At 38.7% G+C, this 14,163-nt stretch overlaps 3 protein-coding genes across 3 annotated transcripts; 1 reads left to right on the top strand and 2 right to left on the bottom strand.

The window, feature by feature from the left end:
- Positions 1-231: 231 nt before the first annotated feature.
- LOC144566636 (uncharacterized) lies at positions 232-2,260 on the bottom strand. The gene is made up of 3 exons (XM_078316676.1): positions 1,415-2,260; positions 491-1,307; positions 232-419 (listed from the first exon to the last, which is right to left on the bottom strand). Exons 1-3 carry the CDS (start codon positions 2,258-2,260, stop codon positions 232-234), a joined length of 1,851 nt encoding a protein of 616 aa, XP_078172802.1.
- Positions 2,261-4,478: 2,218 nt separating this feature from the next.
- Positions 4,479-8,712, top strand: LOC144566080 (Plant regulator RWP-RK family protein). Its single transcript, XM_078315947.1, has 5 exons — positions 4,479-5,622; positions 6,276-6,320; positions 6,418-7,086; positions 7,347-7,470; positions 7,740-8,712. The coding sequence occupies exons 1-5, from the start codon at positions 4,906-4,908 to the stop codon at positions 8,501-8,503; spliced, it is 2,319 nt and encodes a 772-aa protein (XP_078172073.1). The 5' UTR covers positions 4,479-4,905; the 3' UTR covers positions 8,504-8,712.
- Positions 8,713-8,776: 64 nt separating this feature from the next.
- Positions 8,777-13,757, bottom strand: LOC144566081 (BAG-associated GRAM protein 1-like). Its single transcript, XM_078315948.1, has 19 exons — positions 13,471-13,757; positions 13,315-13,362; positions 13,119-13,216; positions 12,908-12,983; positions 12,392-12,520; positions 12,096-12,142; positions 11,889-12,012; positions 11,343-11,459; positions 11,113-11,142; positions 10,902-11,004; positions 10,694-10,800; positions 10,368-10,496; positions 10,032-10,160; positions 9,836-9,940; positions 9,528-9,674; positions 9,375-9,428; positions 9,229-9,292; positions 9,076-9,137; positions 8,777-8,977 (listed from the first exon to the last, which is right to left on the bottom strand). The coding sequence occupies exons 1-19, from the start codon at positions 13,630-13,632 to the stop codon at positions 8,882-8,884; spliced, it is 1,827 nt and encodes a 608-aa protein (XP_078172074.1). The 5' UTR covers positions 13,633-13,757; the 3' UTR covers positions 8,777-8,881.
- Between the last annotated feature and the right edge of the window lie 406 nt (positions 13,758-14,163).

Raw genomic sequence — 14,163 nt, 5'->3', positions numbered from 1 at the left:
ACACATACACATACACACATGCACATACACATACACATACACATATACACATACATATATACACATACACATACAAAAAAACTCACACATACACATACACATACACATACACATACACATACACATACATATACATATACATACACACATACACATACACATACACATACACATACACATACACATACACATATACCAAATAAATCAATTCGCATAAGCAAAATAGCAAGTTTATCTGCCACCACGTCTGAATAAACCTAACAAACGACTAGTTCTTCTGGTACCAGTGGCAGGTGCGGCATTACTTGTAGAGGCTTGGCTACTAGATGATTGGCTTACAGGAGGAGGGGGTTGTGTTCTACCGGTTGCTTCAGCGACAACTCTGGCATTTTCTCTTTCGTTGTGTTCGTTTATTGCATCTAAATGTAACAATGCAATTCAGTTAGTAATATAATTAAAGCATAAATAAATTTTGTACAATTCTACGTACCTGCCCTGCGCCTGTCGGAAACAGAACGGCGAGCCCGATTTCCCGACGGTCGCCTACCACCCATCTCGTCCATGGTCATTACAATACGCTTGTGTCTCCTCCTTCCCTTTCTTATCCATCCTTCTGAAGGTAATATTCTATCTCCGACATATGTAGGCCACTCATGCTGATCAGGATAAGAATGGAAAGATCCACCCCAAGTGGAAGCAAGGTAATCGGTACGGTACATGTCAGCAACATAGTGATCCTCACAGTAGTTCCTCACTCGGCATACCGCCATCACGTGACTGCAGGGTATGTGACTTAGCTGGGGTCCTTGGCATGTACAGGTTACCGCCCTGGCATCTCCGAATTTAACCACGTACTTGCAAGCCCTCTTGACAAACGCCATAGTGCCGTCTGGTTTACGGGTGGTAGGAACGTACTCATTTGGATTTTGCACTTCGAATTCTGTTCCATCGTTACCCATCGGGATCACGGTCATGGTTGCACCTTTGTCTCTGTGTCGTCTTAGTTTCTCCTCCACCCTTGTTGAAAATGACTGGTTCATCCTTATTAATTCTGCGGCCTTAGCACGCCGTTCCTGAAACCAGGCATTTAACTTGTAGAATGTGTCCTCTACAACTGCAGCCACAGGCAACATCCGGCTCTGCTTGAATACTGCATTCAGCGACTCGGATCCGTTGGTGGTCATAATTCCCCAACGCCAACCTCCATCCCGGGATTGATATATTTTCTCGTATGCTGGATCTTCGTTGACATCTCGGGGATTATTTTTCCCCACCTTCATTAAGTAGAGATTTGCCTTTGGCATGTACTACATAGAAAATAAGGAAATAGAATAATGTAAGTAAACAATTGTAGTAAAAAAAAATTGTTTTCTTAAAGTACAATAATATATGTAAACAATTGAAATGCATGTACCCTTGCAAAACTGCTAGTCATCTCTACCACCCTTCTCGGCTTTTTCTTTCTGCAATTCCATCTAAATGTATCAGTAACCCACGTGTCGCCTCCGGTTGCCTTGGAAAGGTTCTCCGCAACGTGTTGCATACACAACCTGTGCACACACTGGCCAGTACGTGTTGACCAACCGTAATCTTCACGATCAAAAACATATTTTATTCCTTTGTGCTGGTCTGATATCACACAGAAAAACTTCCCTTCCCCAATCACCCGTCTTCTTAAAAACTGCATAAAGAATCCCCAGTTCTCGCCGTCCTCTTTACGAACAATTGCAAACGCCAAAGGCAACAGCTGGTTCTCAGCATCATATGCGCATGCTATGAGTAGTCTCCCCTCGTAACGGCCAGACATGAAGCATGCATCAATGCTGATAACAGGTCTGATGTATGGCACAGCCTGGATACAAGGACCAAAAGCCCATGCTATGCCCTTGAATTGTTTAGCTCCCTCTATTAGTACACCGTCTTTATCAAAAAAAGGGCCATGCCATCGCTCATATACGGTGCCGACATTTGTACTTGCCATGGCCTGGAGCAATGGTGCCAGATAGCCATATGAGTCCTTCCAACTACCAAATATCCTGCAAATCGCAAGTTCACGACCTCTCCACAGCCTGTTGTATTTTGGGATTACATATTTGTATTTGTGTCTGACGGTCATAGCCACCGCCTTGATGCTCATCGATGGATCCAACTTAATGTCCTCCTCAATTGCATCGGCAATTAGTGATGCTGTCAGATTTGAATGGTCTGTCCTTGTGAACGCAGACTTGCATGTATGAGGTGGTTCGCACTTCTTAATCATCCATGCTTCCCCTGAACCCGCAGGGGTTGCAAAAAGGCGGAACTCGTAGTGCGGGTGAGTTGAACAAAGCACAACTAACCTTGTTCGGTCCCTTTTGTGTATTATACATTCCCAGTTGCCGTGAACATGAGTCTCATATATTTTCTTTACAAGCTCGTCTACGCTGGTATAAACTTGCCCTGCGGCAAGTTCTTTGTTGTATACAACACGAGGACCAAAGAAACTAATGTCTGCCTCTTCGAAAGCTGTGGTGTCGTTGAATGTGGCAACCGGATGCTTATTCCCCCGACCTCTAATCGGGAATTTTTCTGCCCTGGACAACCCTGCTACATTTGCATCACCATCTGATAAGTCATCATCTTCCCAAACCCCTTGGTATTCATCCCCCGTTTCCATTTCTCTTTCTGGTACGGCATCAATAGCATCAACATCAACATCAACATCAACATCATTTCGATTAACGGGTACCGGTCCTGACTCTGGCATAGTTGGAAATCTAGGGATTATGGGTGTCTGTCTGGGTGGTAGTGGTAACTCTTCAGTATTTTCTGGGGAGTTGTGGTACCCCTGGTTGTCATTACCGGGGCTGTGATACTCCTGGTGGTACCCCTGGTTGTCATAAGGGGATTGCTGGTGGTACTCCTGGTGGTCATAAGGGGAGTGCTGATGGTACCCCTGGTTGTCATAACCTGAAGGTCCAGCCCCAGCCGAACTTGAAGGTCCAGCCCTCGTGCGGGGAACCCTCTTCGAATATATGTCCATTACCGGGACCCCACAAGCTACAAATTGAGTATACACAACTCTCCACAAATTGGCATCTGTTATTGGAAACTTAACAAAGTAAGGTCTACCCCCCCCCCCACGTGAGTTGTCAATCCGTGTAGCCAACTCTATTTCATACCTGTTGGGGTTTACAGATGTCTTTTCGTATATTAGCTGCTTCAGTTCCTCAAATGTGGTATTTTCATTAATCTCGAAGCCAAATGCGACTTCTTTCGTGTAATGCACGCCATCTTCATCCCTTTCTAGCTTGCCGCCGACATACAGTGCAACTAACATCTCTTCTTTAACAAACTACATTTTAAAAAAAAAATTTACAAGTATTACATGACATAATAATGGGTACATTAATAAATGACTAATTGAAAAATAAATAAACAAAATTAAAAAAAATTACAATTTTTCTACAGTAGGTGTACAGCAATTGCTACAGTAATTGTACAGTACGCTGCAGTAAATACCAACAATAATGTACAGTACGATACAGTACAGGTCAACAGTAAATGTACAGTACGCTACAGTAAATGTCAACAGTAATGTACAGTACGCTACAGTAAGTGCAACAGTAAATTTGGAACAGTAATTACTAATTATTATAATTATAATTACTAATTATTATAATTAAAAAAACATACCTATTTTCCCCAGTTATCGCCTCCAGAGAAGGTCTGAGATCGGGAAGTGACAGAGGCAGAAAATGCGTTTAAATCACAGGACTAGTGGGGCGCCCCAGGGGGTGGCGCCTCACTTAAGGTATGGGCCGCCGGGCCCTGGGGCGCCTCACTAGCTGTTTTGGGCCGCCCCAGGCCCAGGCGGTCAGGGCATGTATGAAAAAAAATTAGAGAGAGGGGCATTTTTAAAATTTTCTATTTTTTTAAGAATATTAATAAAAATGGCCGCGTTTCTTGCAGCAACATTAAAAAGTACAATATTGAGGAAAAGAAGAATCCGCAACCTAAGAAAGCCGGAAAAAAGATGTCAATGACTCAATAGAACTGGGAACCAGGAGGAATCAGGATTTCGTATCCTCTGCATTGACTCAAAAAGGAATCTTTTGAGTTAGTACATCTGGACTGTCTGATCAGCTTTAAGATCCGTTCGAATTAAATCCACACTAATATTAAAGACCCATTTGTTTTAGGCTGGGATCGGATGGGCTCCGTTTACAATTGGACGGTCAATATCTATTAACTCAAAAGATGCTCTTTTGAGTTAATGCAGATGATGCGGACTCAGGAATCAGAACCGAGAGCAGCTAATAGAATATTTTCCACTGGGCTCGGTGCATTTCTGCAGTAAATCATCAAGTGACTTACTAGTGGATCACATTACCGTCTCCGCCCGATCAAATAGTAGACCAAGTCTACTTAAAACTTGTTTTTTTAATGGACAGAGAACTTCACGGGCAAATTGGTCAAAACACTTCGATCGAATCTTATCTCTCTCCTCTCTCTTTCTAATTCTCCCCCCTTTGTAGGACTCCAGGATTCTTCTTTGCCTACGCCAGATTCAACCATCTCTAATTTCAATCTAAATTTGGGGCTTTTCTGGTTATCTCTTCTCCACCTGAGCTTAAGCTTGAATAGGATCTTAGTTACTTAGTTTTTCTGCTTAAACCTTTCTCTCTAGAAATCTTAGATTCGGAAGCTCGTAAAGTGATCTTTCGTCTCCTCCGAATTATTAATCTAAGATTTTTGGTTGACTATGGCAAAGGTTTGGGAGATATTTTCTTAACCTGGGAATTAGCTAATCGTTGCTACTTCTGATAGGGATCACTTTGATTATACTTGAAGCAGATAGTTTCCATCTTTAGCTTTGGTTCACTCCAAATAGGTGAAATTGTGAAAAAAAAAAAAAAATACGACATGGATAGTTTATCACCTTCCAATCAAGGCATTGGGAGCCCCTTCTCTGATGATCCCTTCTTTTTGTCAGCCCTTTTGAATTTTGACAGTTTCTCCGACCAATTTCTCCCAAATGAACTTGGCGCGCACCAGGTATACGGCAGTTTATCTCAGCTAGCCTCACCAGCGTCAAACAGGTATGATAACCTCTCACAGTTCGGGCCCACAACAAACCCAGACCCAAGAGATGAAAACCGGGTAGAATGTACCAGTATGCCACCAAAACCTATAACAGGTATATCTCTACCCGAAAGGATGCTGAAGGCTCTCTCTCTCTTCAAGGAGTCTTCATATAGTGGCATTTTAGCTCAAGTTTGGCTTCCTGTTAAACAAGGAGATAATTATTTTTTAACCACCTCAGACCAGCCCTTTTTGCTCGACCAAGTTTTATCCGAGTACCGTGAAATTTCAAGGGCATATGTTTTCCCAGCTAAGGAGGGATTACCTGGTCGGGTCTTTACATCAGGTATGCCCGAATGGACCACTAATATCCTTTACTATCGAGACCAAGAGTTCGTAAGGAGGGAGCATGCGATTAATAATGAGGTCCATGGTTCTATGGGTGTGCCGGTTTTTGATCCGGCAGTCGGGTCTTGTGTGGCTGTGCTTGAGCTCGTGACCAAGAGAGAGAAAGCTGATTTTGATGTTGAGATGGATAGTGTTTGCAATGCTTTGCAGGTTAGTTTCTTAAGCAAATGCTTCTGGTAATTTCTTGGGTTGAGAGACAAACTGGTAGATTTTGGTCCCAAATTGCATAATCTCTTGACCAATACCTTGTACAAACCAATAATTTCTGTAGTGTCTTTTTGTGCAAAATCAACCAGACACTATACCAGCTGGTGCTGATTTGGTCTACATGTTGACTTCTAAAACAATCTCAGGGTAATGTGCTACCACAAGATTTTTGGTGCCATAAGTTGCCACAACTTCTCTTATATCAAAATCTGTTACCCAAACAACGAATCCGTACAGATGATCTTGTTCAACATCCAAAGTATCGTTGATTGGTAAAAAGCTGTCGATTGTTGGGATTGTTTTCTACAAAGGTCAAGTTGTCACAAAAAGAAAAATCAAGCTGGTGCATTAGCTTTTTGGCCTCTTGATCTTCTTTCAAAGCAGTTTCAAAGTTACAAATTTGGGCATACATGCATCAAGCTCAGAGCAAGATCTACTGTTACAGATTCCTTTCGTTTGTGATGCATACTGAAATAAGAGAAACTGTGGCTACTTGTTGCACAAAAAACCTGTGATAGAAGAACCCTCTACATTTTTCTTGTCATTTCCTACAATAAAATTATAATGCAATTCTTTTGTCATTCTTCATTTTTCAGGCTGTCAATCTGAGTACGACAAAACCGCAGTTGTTCCTGCACCAGGTATATTAATAATCATAATAATTTCTTTTTTCTTCCCTTTCTTTTGGTCCCAATTTCTGGAAGCTAACTTTCATCTTATTTTATACTTAACAAACAGAGCCTTACAAAAAGTCAAAAACTGGCATTTGCTGAAATACTAGACGTGCTTCGGGCAATCTGCCATGCACACATGCTCCCTCTTGCACTGACATGGATCCCTACCCGTGAACCTACAAATTTTACCGGTCTACAGTCCAAAACCATGCTCCAGATACATGAACCAGCGTGCTATGCTAACGACCCACACATGCAACAGTTTCTCCATGCATGTACTGAACACATGCTTGAGCCTGGTCAGGGAATTGCTGGTAAAGCCCTAGAATCCAATGTACCCTTTTTCTCTTCTGACGTGAGAGAATACTCGATCAGAGACTACCCACTTGCACACCATGCAAGAAAGTCAGGGCTGCGTGCTGCAGTTGCAGTGCGGTTGAGAAGCAATCTTACGGGAAGTGATGATTATGTTCTAGAGTTCTTTCTGCCGGTTACTTGCACAGGATGTGAGGAGCAGCAGCTGTTGCTAAACAACTTGTCAGGTACCATGCAGAGGATTTGCAAGAGCCTGAGGACGGTGTCACAGGCTGAGTTTAGTGCGGTTTACAAGGCGGACCATTGTGATGTAGATGAGGTCCTTTGGGGGCATTCTGATGGTGCTGATATTGATTCGGGCGGGGATGAAATTACAAAATTGAGTTATGATGAGGTTGGAGAAATGCATAACGAAAAGGTTCTTCTTTTCTGTAATCTCTATTCTATCTCACTATTTTTATAAGTTGGTAATGTTCTTGATTGACTGCATCTGCAGAGCAAAATCCACGCAAAACTGTAACAATTAAAAGGTATACTGAACAAAAGCATATGTTAAAAGGTATGCTAGCCAAAATGGGCATGCCAATGAAGAGGGGCAGTTTTTCCAATGCCTTTGATTTGTAGGATTTGATTTGGTAAAAGGATGTGACAAATGAATTTGAAATGTTGTGGTTTCAGGCTCAATCTAGTTCAACAAGAAACATGGAGAGAAAAAGAAGCACAGCAGAGAAAAATATAAGCTTGAGTGTTCTTCAAAAATATTTCTCAGGAAGCCTAAAAGATGCAGCCAAGAGCCTTGGGGGTAAGTAATTCCATCCTTTTTGTGATGGTGTCAGCCATGACTGGAACAGTATTATCATTTTGTACTTAGTCCGCAACAAATTATTTTCTCATTACTGTCTGGCGAAGTGTACACGAGCTTGCTGGTACTAACCCTTTCCTTACAAGATCCTGACATGTACAACCATTTTCCATTGATTCATTTGCTTTTTGTGGTAAATTAATTATTTTGACCAACTAATAATATGTAAGTTTTTAATTTTGACAAGCGTTCACAATTTTCTGTGGCAGTGTGCCCTACAACCTTAAAACGCATCTGTAGGCAGCATGGTATAGCAAGATGGCCATCTCGCAAGATAAACAAAGTCAACAGATCACTGAAGAAGATCCAACATGTAATAAACTCAGTTCAAGGTGTCGAGGGAGGTGCTTTTAAGTATGACCCTGCCATGGGTTGTCTTGTTACCGGGTCTGAGCCCGATAAGCAAACAGTACCCCTGTCTGTCCCAAAGATAGAGCTACCTGACTACGCATCTCCAATTGAGCACCCAAAGGAGCCTCTAGATCAACTTCAAACTGAAAATTTGGATTTTGATCGTAATGGTGGCGCTCAGGATCAGAGCCACCCTTCTTCTTCTAGCATGACTGATTCTTCTAGTGGTAGTGCATCAAGCCATCCCACTTTCAAGAAAAAACCTAATTGTGAAAAACCCACGAGCGGTGATACCAGCAGTGCTGTTCCCTTTGTAACGGTTAAGGCTTCGTACAAAGATGACACGGTGCGATTCAAATTTGTTCCATCTATGGGGTATGAAAAGCTATCTGAAGAGCTCGAAAAGAGGTTTAAATTGTTAAGTGGGTCTTTTCAAATCAAATACAAGGATGATGAGGAAGAGTGGGTCAATTTGAGTAATGATTTAGATCTGCTAGAGTGTGTCGATGTGATTGATTCTATCGGGTCGAGAAATGTGAAACTTATGGTAAGAGAAGCAGCTCCTTGTTCAATAATAGGTGGTAGTTCAGCTAGTAGTAGCTGCTTACTGATGGAATCTTGACTAGTTTTCTTGAGTTTATGAATGTATGGATGACATGTTGTAATATAGAGGACGAGGCTTAGATTTTTTATTTCTTTGGTTGGTTTGTTTTTTTAGTTTGACAAAGGAAATATGGTTAAGGTGATCTATGTGATGTAGGAAATGTGCTATATGTAAGCTTCAAGAGATCACAAGCATAAGATGGCAGAATTATATATATTTTCTTTCAATCGTTTGTTTATAAATAGGCTTTTATGAGTTCTTTAACTGTACAAATTGAGGCGCATTAAAAGAAAACAGAGCTACACGAACACATATGATACAACGCTTTATTTCTTGTTATTATACATTAATGTACATAGTGATCTTACGTTGGTATTATATCAGAACATTTCATGGCTAAACTGTGCCTTGTGCCGAATCCTTCTCCGGGTCGTCTTTCTTTAAAAGATAAGCTCTAGCCTCCTCCAAAATTTGATTCACTTCTTTCTTATACTGCAAAAGGAAAGTCGAAAAAAGAGAAAGTTGAGTGCCTTTTAGTCTATCTAGAAAAATAAAATTTAAACTAAAGAGAGAGAATACGAGGGCAGTACCTCTTCGGTTGCCCCAGATTTTATTCTGGACTGAAGAATGCACCATTTCTTCATATGCACACCTAGCAAAATGCATAATCAAATTTTATATTCAGAAGTAAAAATGAAGACAAGAGGACGCGAAACTGCATTCTAAATGAGCAAGCAACTAACCAATCTTTATGACCATCTGACATGAAGACTCAGATTTTGTTCTGAGACACCATCTACAGTGTATCTGATTTACATAAGAAAACTGGATTATAGCCTCAAATAAAAAAATAATAAAAGGAGGAAAATAGGTAGTTAAAAAAGAGTACCTCAAAGTAAGAACCGAAAGGAACATCATGGGCCTGCTGTACCGTCTCATACAACTGAGGCACAGCAATAAAACATGAAAATAAAAATTACTTGAGAAAATATATTTTTATAAAAACAAAAGGAAAAAAAAAGTGTGTTCAAAATCAAGATACCAAAGTCCCTTTATCAGTTGACATAGTAGCATGCTGTTGTTCAGTGACTGCAGTGTATGGAGGGCACAAAGGGCTATTACATAGTGATTTGAAGGTAAATTTACGGATTTGACCTCCATGCTCCTCAGATGGACTCCAATTGTTTATCTATAGAAAGTGTAAAGCAAAGGATCTCATCACAGTCAGTGTGATTGGTATGCGATGTAATTTATCTCCCCTAGGCCTCAGTAAACCCTTGGTTGGCCATAAAACCTCCATTAAACAAATGGATAAACAAATTATAATTGATCACTAACAGGATAGATTACCTTAAGCTCAGTGTCATTTTTGCTGTACCGGTGCTCCATCAGAAAATTTGAATTATCACTCAGAAACATAGAAAAGAACTGCTCTGCTGTACATGGGAATATATCCTGAAAGCAAGGAGAAACTCAGTAAAATAATAGGAAAAAAGAACAACTGTTTTTTTTTAAGATGCAGATTTGACGTTTGTAAGGTTCTTACATCAACAGCATCGACAAGAATTTCTTGGTTGATGAAAGGCTTAAAAACCTTTGTCCTTGTTTCTTTTTCTTCATTTCTCTTTGCCGCATTTGTCAATTGGTTGATTTTTATTGGCGGCTGCACTTTTACCTACATTAAGAAAATAATGAATAATATTTACTTATGAAAAGGGGTCTTTCTTTGAATCTTGCTATAGTTTTTTGGATTCTGACTGAAGTCAAATGGAACCTCAATATTAACTCGAGGATCTAATTTGAATTCATCAAAATACATTTAAAACAAGAACAACTGTTTTTTTTTATTAAGATGCAGATTTGATGTTTGTAAGGTTCTCACCTCAACAGCATCGACAATAATTTCTTGGTTGATGAAAGGTTTACAAACCTTTGTCCTTGCTTCCTTTTCTTCATTTCTCTTTGCCGCACTTGTCAATTGGTTGATATTTATTAGCGTCTGCACATTCACCTACATTAAGAAAATAATGAATAATATTTGCTTATGAAAAGGGTTCTTTCTTTGAATCTTGCTTTAGTTCTTTTGGATTCTGACTTACGTCAAATGGAACCTCAATATTAACTTGGATCTAATTTGAATACATCAAAATGGATTCAAAACAAGAGTGTAAGTTTAACCAACACAAAATGACCTGGTAGAGTACGAACCTTCTTTTCTGCTTGTAGCATTGCCTGATACCTCTTAAGTGCATCCCGTAAAACCCTGAACGATCGATTTCTATTCCAAAATGATGTAAATTTGTATCTAACTCTCCCTATAAACATAAGAATCAATTTATTATATTTCTTTCCTTTTTGTAGTAAGTTCCTCTGTTTTGCATACAAACTATCAAATCAGAAGACTTTTGATTCGCACCGTCTTCATGATTACAAAGTGGAGCTACTCCGAGTCCATTAGCTCCTGTATGAAGAATTATGGTAATGGCAGGATTCACAAAAGCATGTTGGCTTCTTTTTATCTGAGTTGTCAATTATTTTGATAACGTTAGAATAAAATCTGAACAAAATATTTAAGACCAAAAGTTGTTTATGTCAAACCAAAAGAGCAAGCTTGCTAAGACATTTACCTCATCTATGTCTTCGAAGGGAATGATTACCTAAAAATAAATAAGAAGTTAAATAAAGACCATTACTTTTTGTGTCATTGACTTGTATTTGAGATCCTAAACTATACAAGAAATAATAAACAATGAAACGGGCATATTAGTAGTTAAATGTTCTACTTGGACAATTTTCAAAAAGGAAATAAAGTAAGAACAAAAAAATTTTGCCAATAAAGAAAAATTATTTAACTAACCTTCAATTGCTTGGAGAAGATGATACAATGGAAACAAAGGTGCCAAGCAGAGATGTACATACGGCCATGGTAAAGAAATGATCTCTCTAAAGCACAAGAATAGCTGTGATAAACAACCTGAAAAGACATTGTTTTTGTTCTGATTTCTTTCTATTTCTATATAGTGTAGCCAGCAAAGTTTTTAAAAAAAAAACTCTGGTTCTCTTTCAGAATTTTCTATTTTCTAACATATGTTTACTCTTTACCGATCTTTATGTGTGTCAATATTTGGTACCTACGAATAATAATGTGCCAAAAGTACATCAAAATGAAGAGCAAAACTAGAGCTTATGCAGAAATATCAGAATCAATAATTTCTCATTAATAGAGAAGTCTTTCTATGAAATGATGGCTCGTATCACGCCAACTTCCTATTTTTCTTTTAAAAGTGTGATGGCACGCACCGAAATGGTACTAAGTTTAAGGATCAAAACAGGGTGGTGAATGGTGATACTTTCAGCACAATTGGTGATTTTATTTGAACAAATAAAAATGCAAGGTACTTGCCTCATCAAAGGGAAGCTTGAAAATAACTTGTAGTGGGCCAGGCTCATTGTGGGCCACACTGGGGTTTTGTTTTTCGAACAACACCTTTTTCCTTAATTCAACTCCCACGAAATCTGTTAGTAGACTGTGAAGAGATAAACTATTTAGTTTGAAATGGTGGAAAAGTCAAGTTTTCAACAGCTGCAGAACAAAAATGGAAACACTTACCTGTTAGAATTCGAGGGGAGTTTGAATAAATTCACCTGCAGGCAAACCTGTGTGCAGCTACCTAGTTAGTAAAGAAAAAAGGGAAAAAATACATTTTGAAGTGTTTTTGTATATGATATCCTAGTTCTTGTGCCAGTATCCTCCAATGTGAGTAACATTTACAGTCAACCTTAAAACCAACAACCCTTATTTAGAGCATTTTCTGAAGATGGGTATTGTTACCTGTTGTTTAATTTATTGATTGATGTGAAGAAAATAACTCAGTTTCAATATTTCAGAGAAATTGAACAACATACCTGTCCTGATTGGCTGTCGAAATCATGCCACGTTGCCCCACTCTGACCTTCCTTTGCAACTGGTAAAACCACTGATCCGAGTAATTTGCATTTACACACTGTATCCCAGTCATATATTGTTATATTTATCTGGTCATGGGAAAAACAAATAGCCACATTTAGGCCATATAAGTATCTCAAATATGGTACATGATAAATTTAACAAAAGTAAGGAGTTAATAGCTCCTTTTTGCTTTTTATTTTTAAAGGCTATAGCAGATCATAGTGCTGCACGGACATTAACTGATACCAAATTTATTAAAAAGTTTTTGGTGTTGCCACTACTGGCTCTATATCCAATGGTTTTTACCGCGCCAAAATGACAAAATCCATGTAAAATTGTGGCTTTGTACTACAACAACTTTTATCCTCCTTAATAATGGTCGATGGATCAATATACCATGACATTTCAAATTGTGATTTATTGAACATTTTTTTAATCAAAAGAACAATGAAAAAAAAAAACAGAGAGGTGACCTGGACTGGAAGAGAGTTAACAAAGAAAAGAAATTCTTCTCCCCACAAAGGATTTCTCGAACTAGGCACCAGAGAGCTGTAAAATCACCAAATGAATTACACATTTCAGAAAATGCATAAATTATTTGGGATTAAAACTGGCCAGCACCGAGCTCTCTTATTTTGAAAGGATCAGAGATATATTATTTTCAAATAAGAAGCGCTTCTTTACCTGAACCTCTTTTGTTCACCGCATTTTATTATAGCATAGGGTTCAGATGTGCCGTTTAAATTTGCCCCGATCAAGTACTTGACAGCTAACAGCTCCAACTAAGTACAATAAAAAAGTTTAATTAACATGCAATTAATGATCTAATTTACACATTTGAAGAGATATAATTCTCTTAATTTAAAATGAGAGCAAGAACCTTGATGACATAAGATGTTTCCTGAGATTCCTCTGCAGGCAAATTCGTCTAAAAATAAGAATAATATCGCATTGCTTGTTACAGTTAAAGAATTATTCAAAATGAATTACGATATGGACAAGAAAGCACTTTAAAAGAAGAGATCCGAGATCATACCTTAATTTTTTCATCTAAAGGAGCAATCGCTCTTGTCGGATTAAGAGGCGATGAGTTCTTACCCAAGAGGAAGAGAATAGCTAACAAAACCAGTGCCACTGAAATGGAGATCTCCACTTCCAACAGAGATGGGACTAGAAAACGAAATAAGATCTCCGCCATTTCAAATATCAATCGATCAAAACAATTTATCAATCTGTAGTTTAGACTGATTTTTATATACCACTATTCGCACTGACTCTGTGTCCGTACGGATGCTTTTGAGAGGGAGAAAAAGAGGATGTCAGATTGGCGGGGAAGAACGGTCATTTTTATATTGAGAGAAATTATCGATAAGTGCCCTGTGTTTATGTGGTTATATCAAGATTACCACTTATTCTGTATGGTGTCCTGGCGGGCCTGGCCAATATTTTTGTTTGACATTTAAAAAAATTAAATTCGTGACGTAAAATTCGGAAAATTTTCAGATCTAAATACTATTAACAACAATATTTTAGTTAACAACATCTCAACATTCTGATCTCTTTTCGAAGATCAATAAAATAAATACGGTTCCAAATACTTTCTTAGTGTCAGAGAGAACTTAATGTTGTTAGTACTAACATTTTGATCAGAAGCTTAATTAAATGAAGTTAATGATAAAGTGTGTTAGATTTGAAAATTTTCTAAATTTGTTGCCATTGGTTTTTTTTT

The sequence above is a fragment of the Carex rostrata genome, chromosome 15 (genome assembly GCF_964058835.1).
Source record: "Carex rostrata chromosome 15, lpCarRost1.2, whole genome shotgun sequence".
In the NCBI taxonomy this organism is placed as follows: Eukaryota; Viridiplantae; Streptophyta; class Magnoliopsida; order Poales; family Cyperaceae; genus Carex; species Carex rostrata.
The sequence above is the reverse complement of the archived record's forward strand: the minus strand, read 5'-3'. Positions and strand labels throughout refer to the sequence as shown.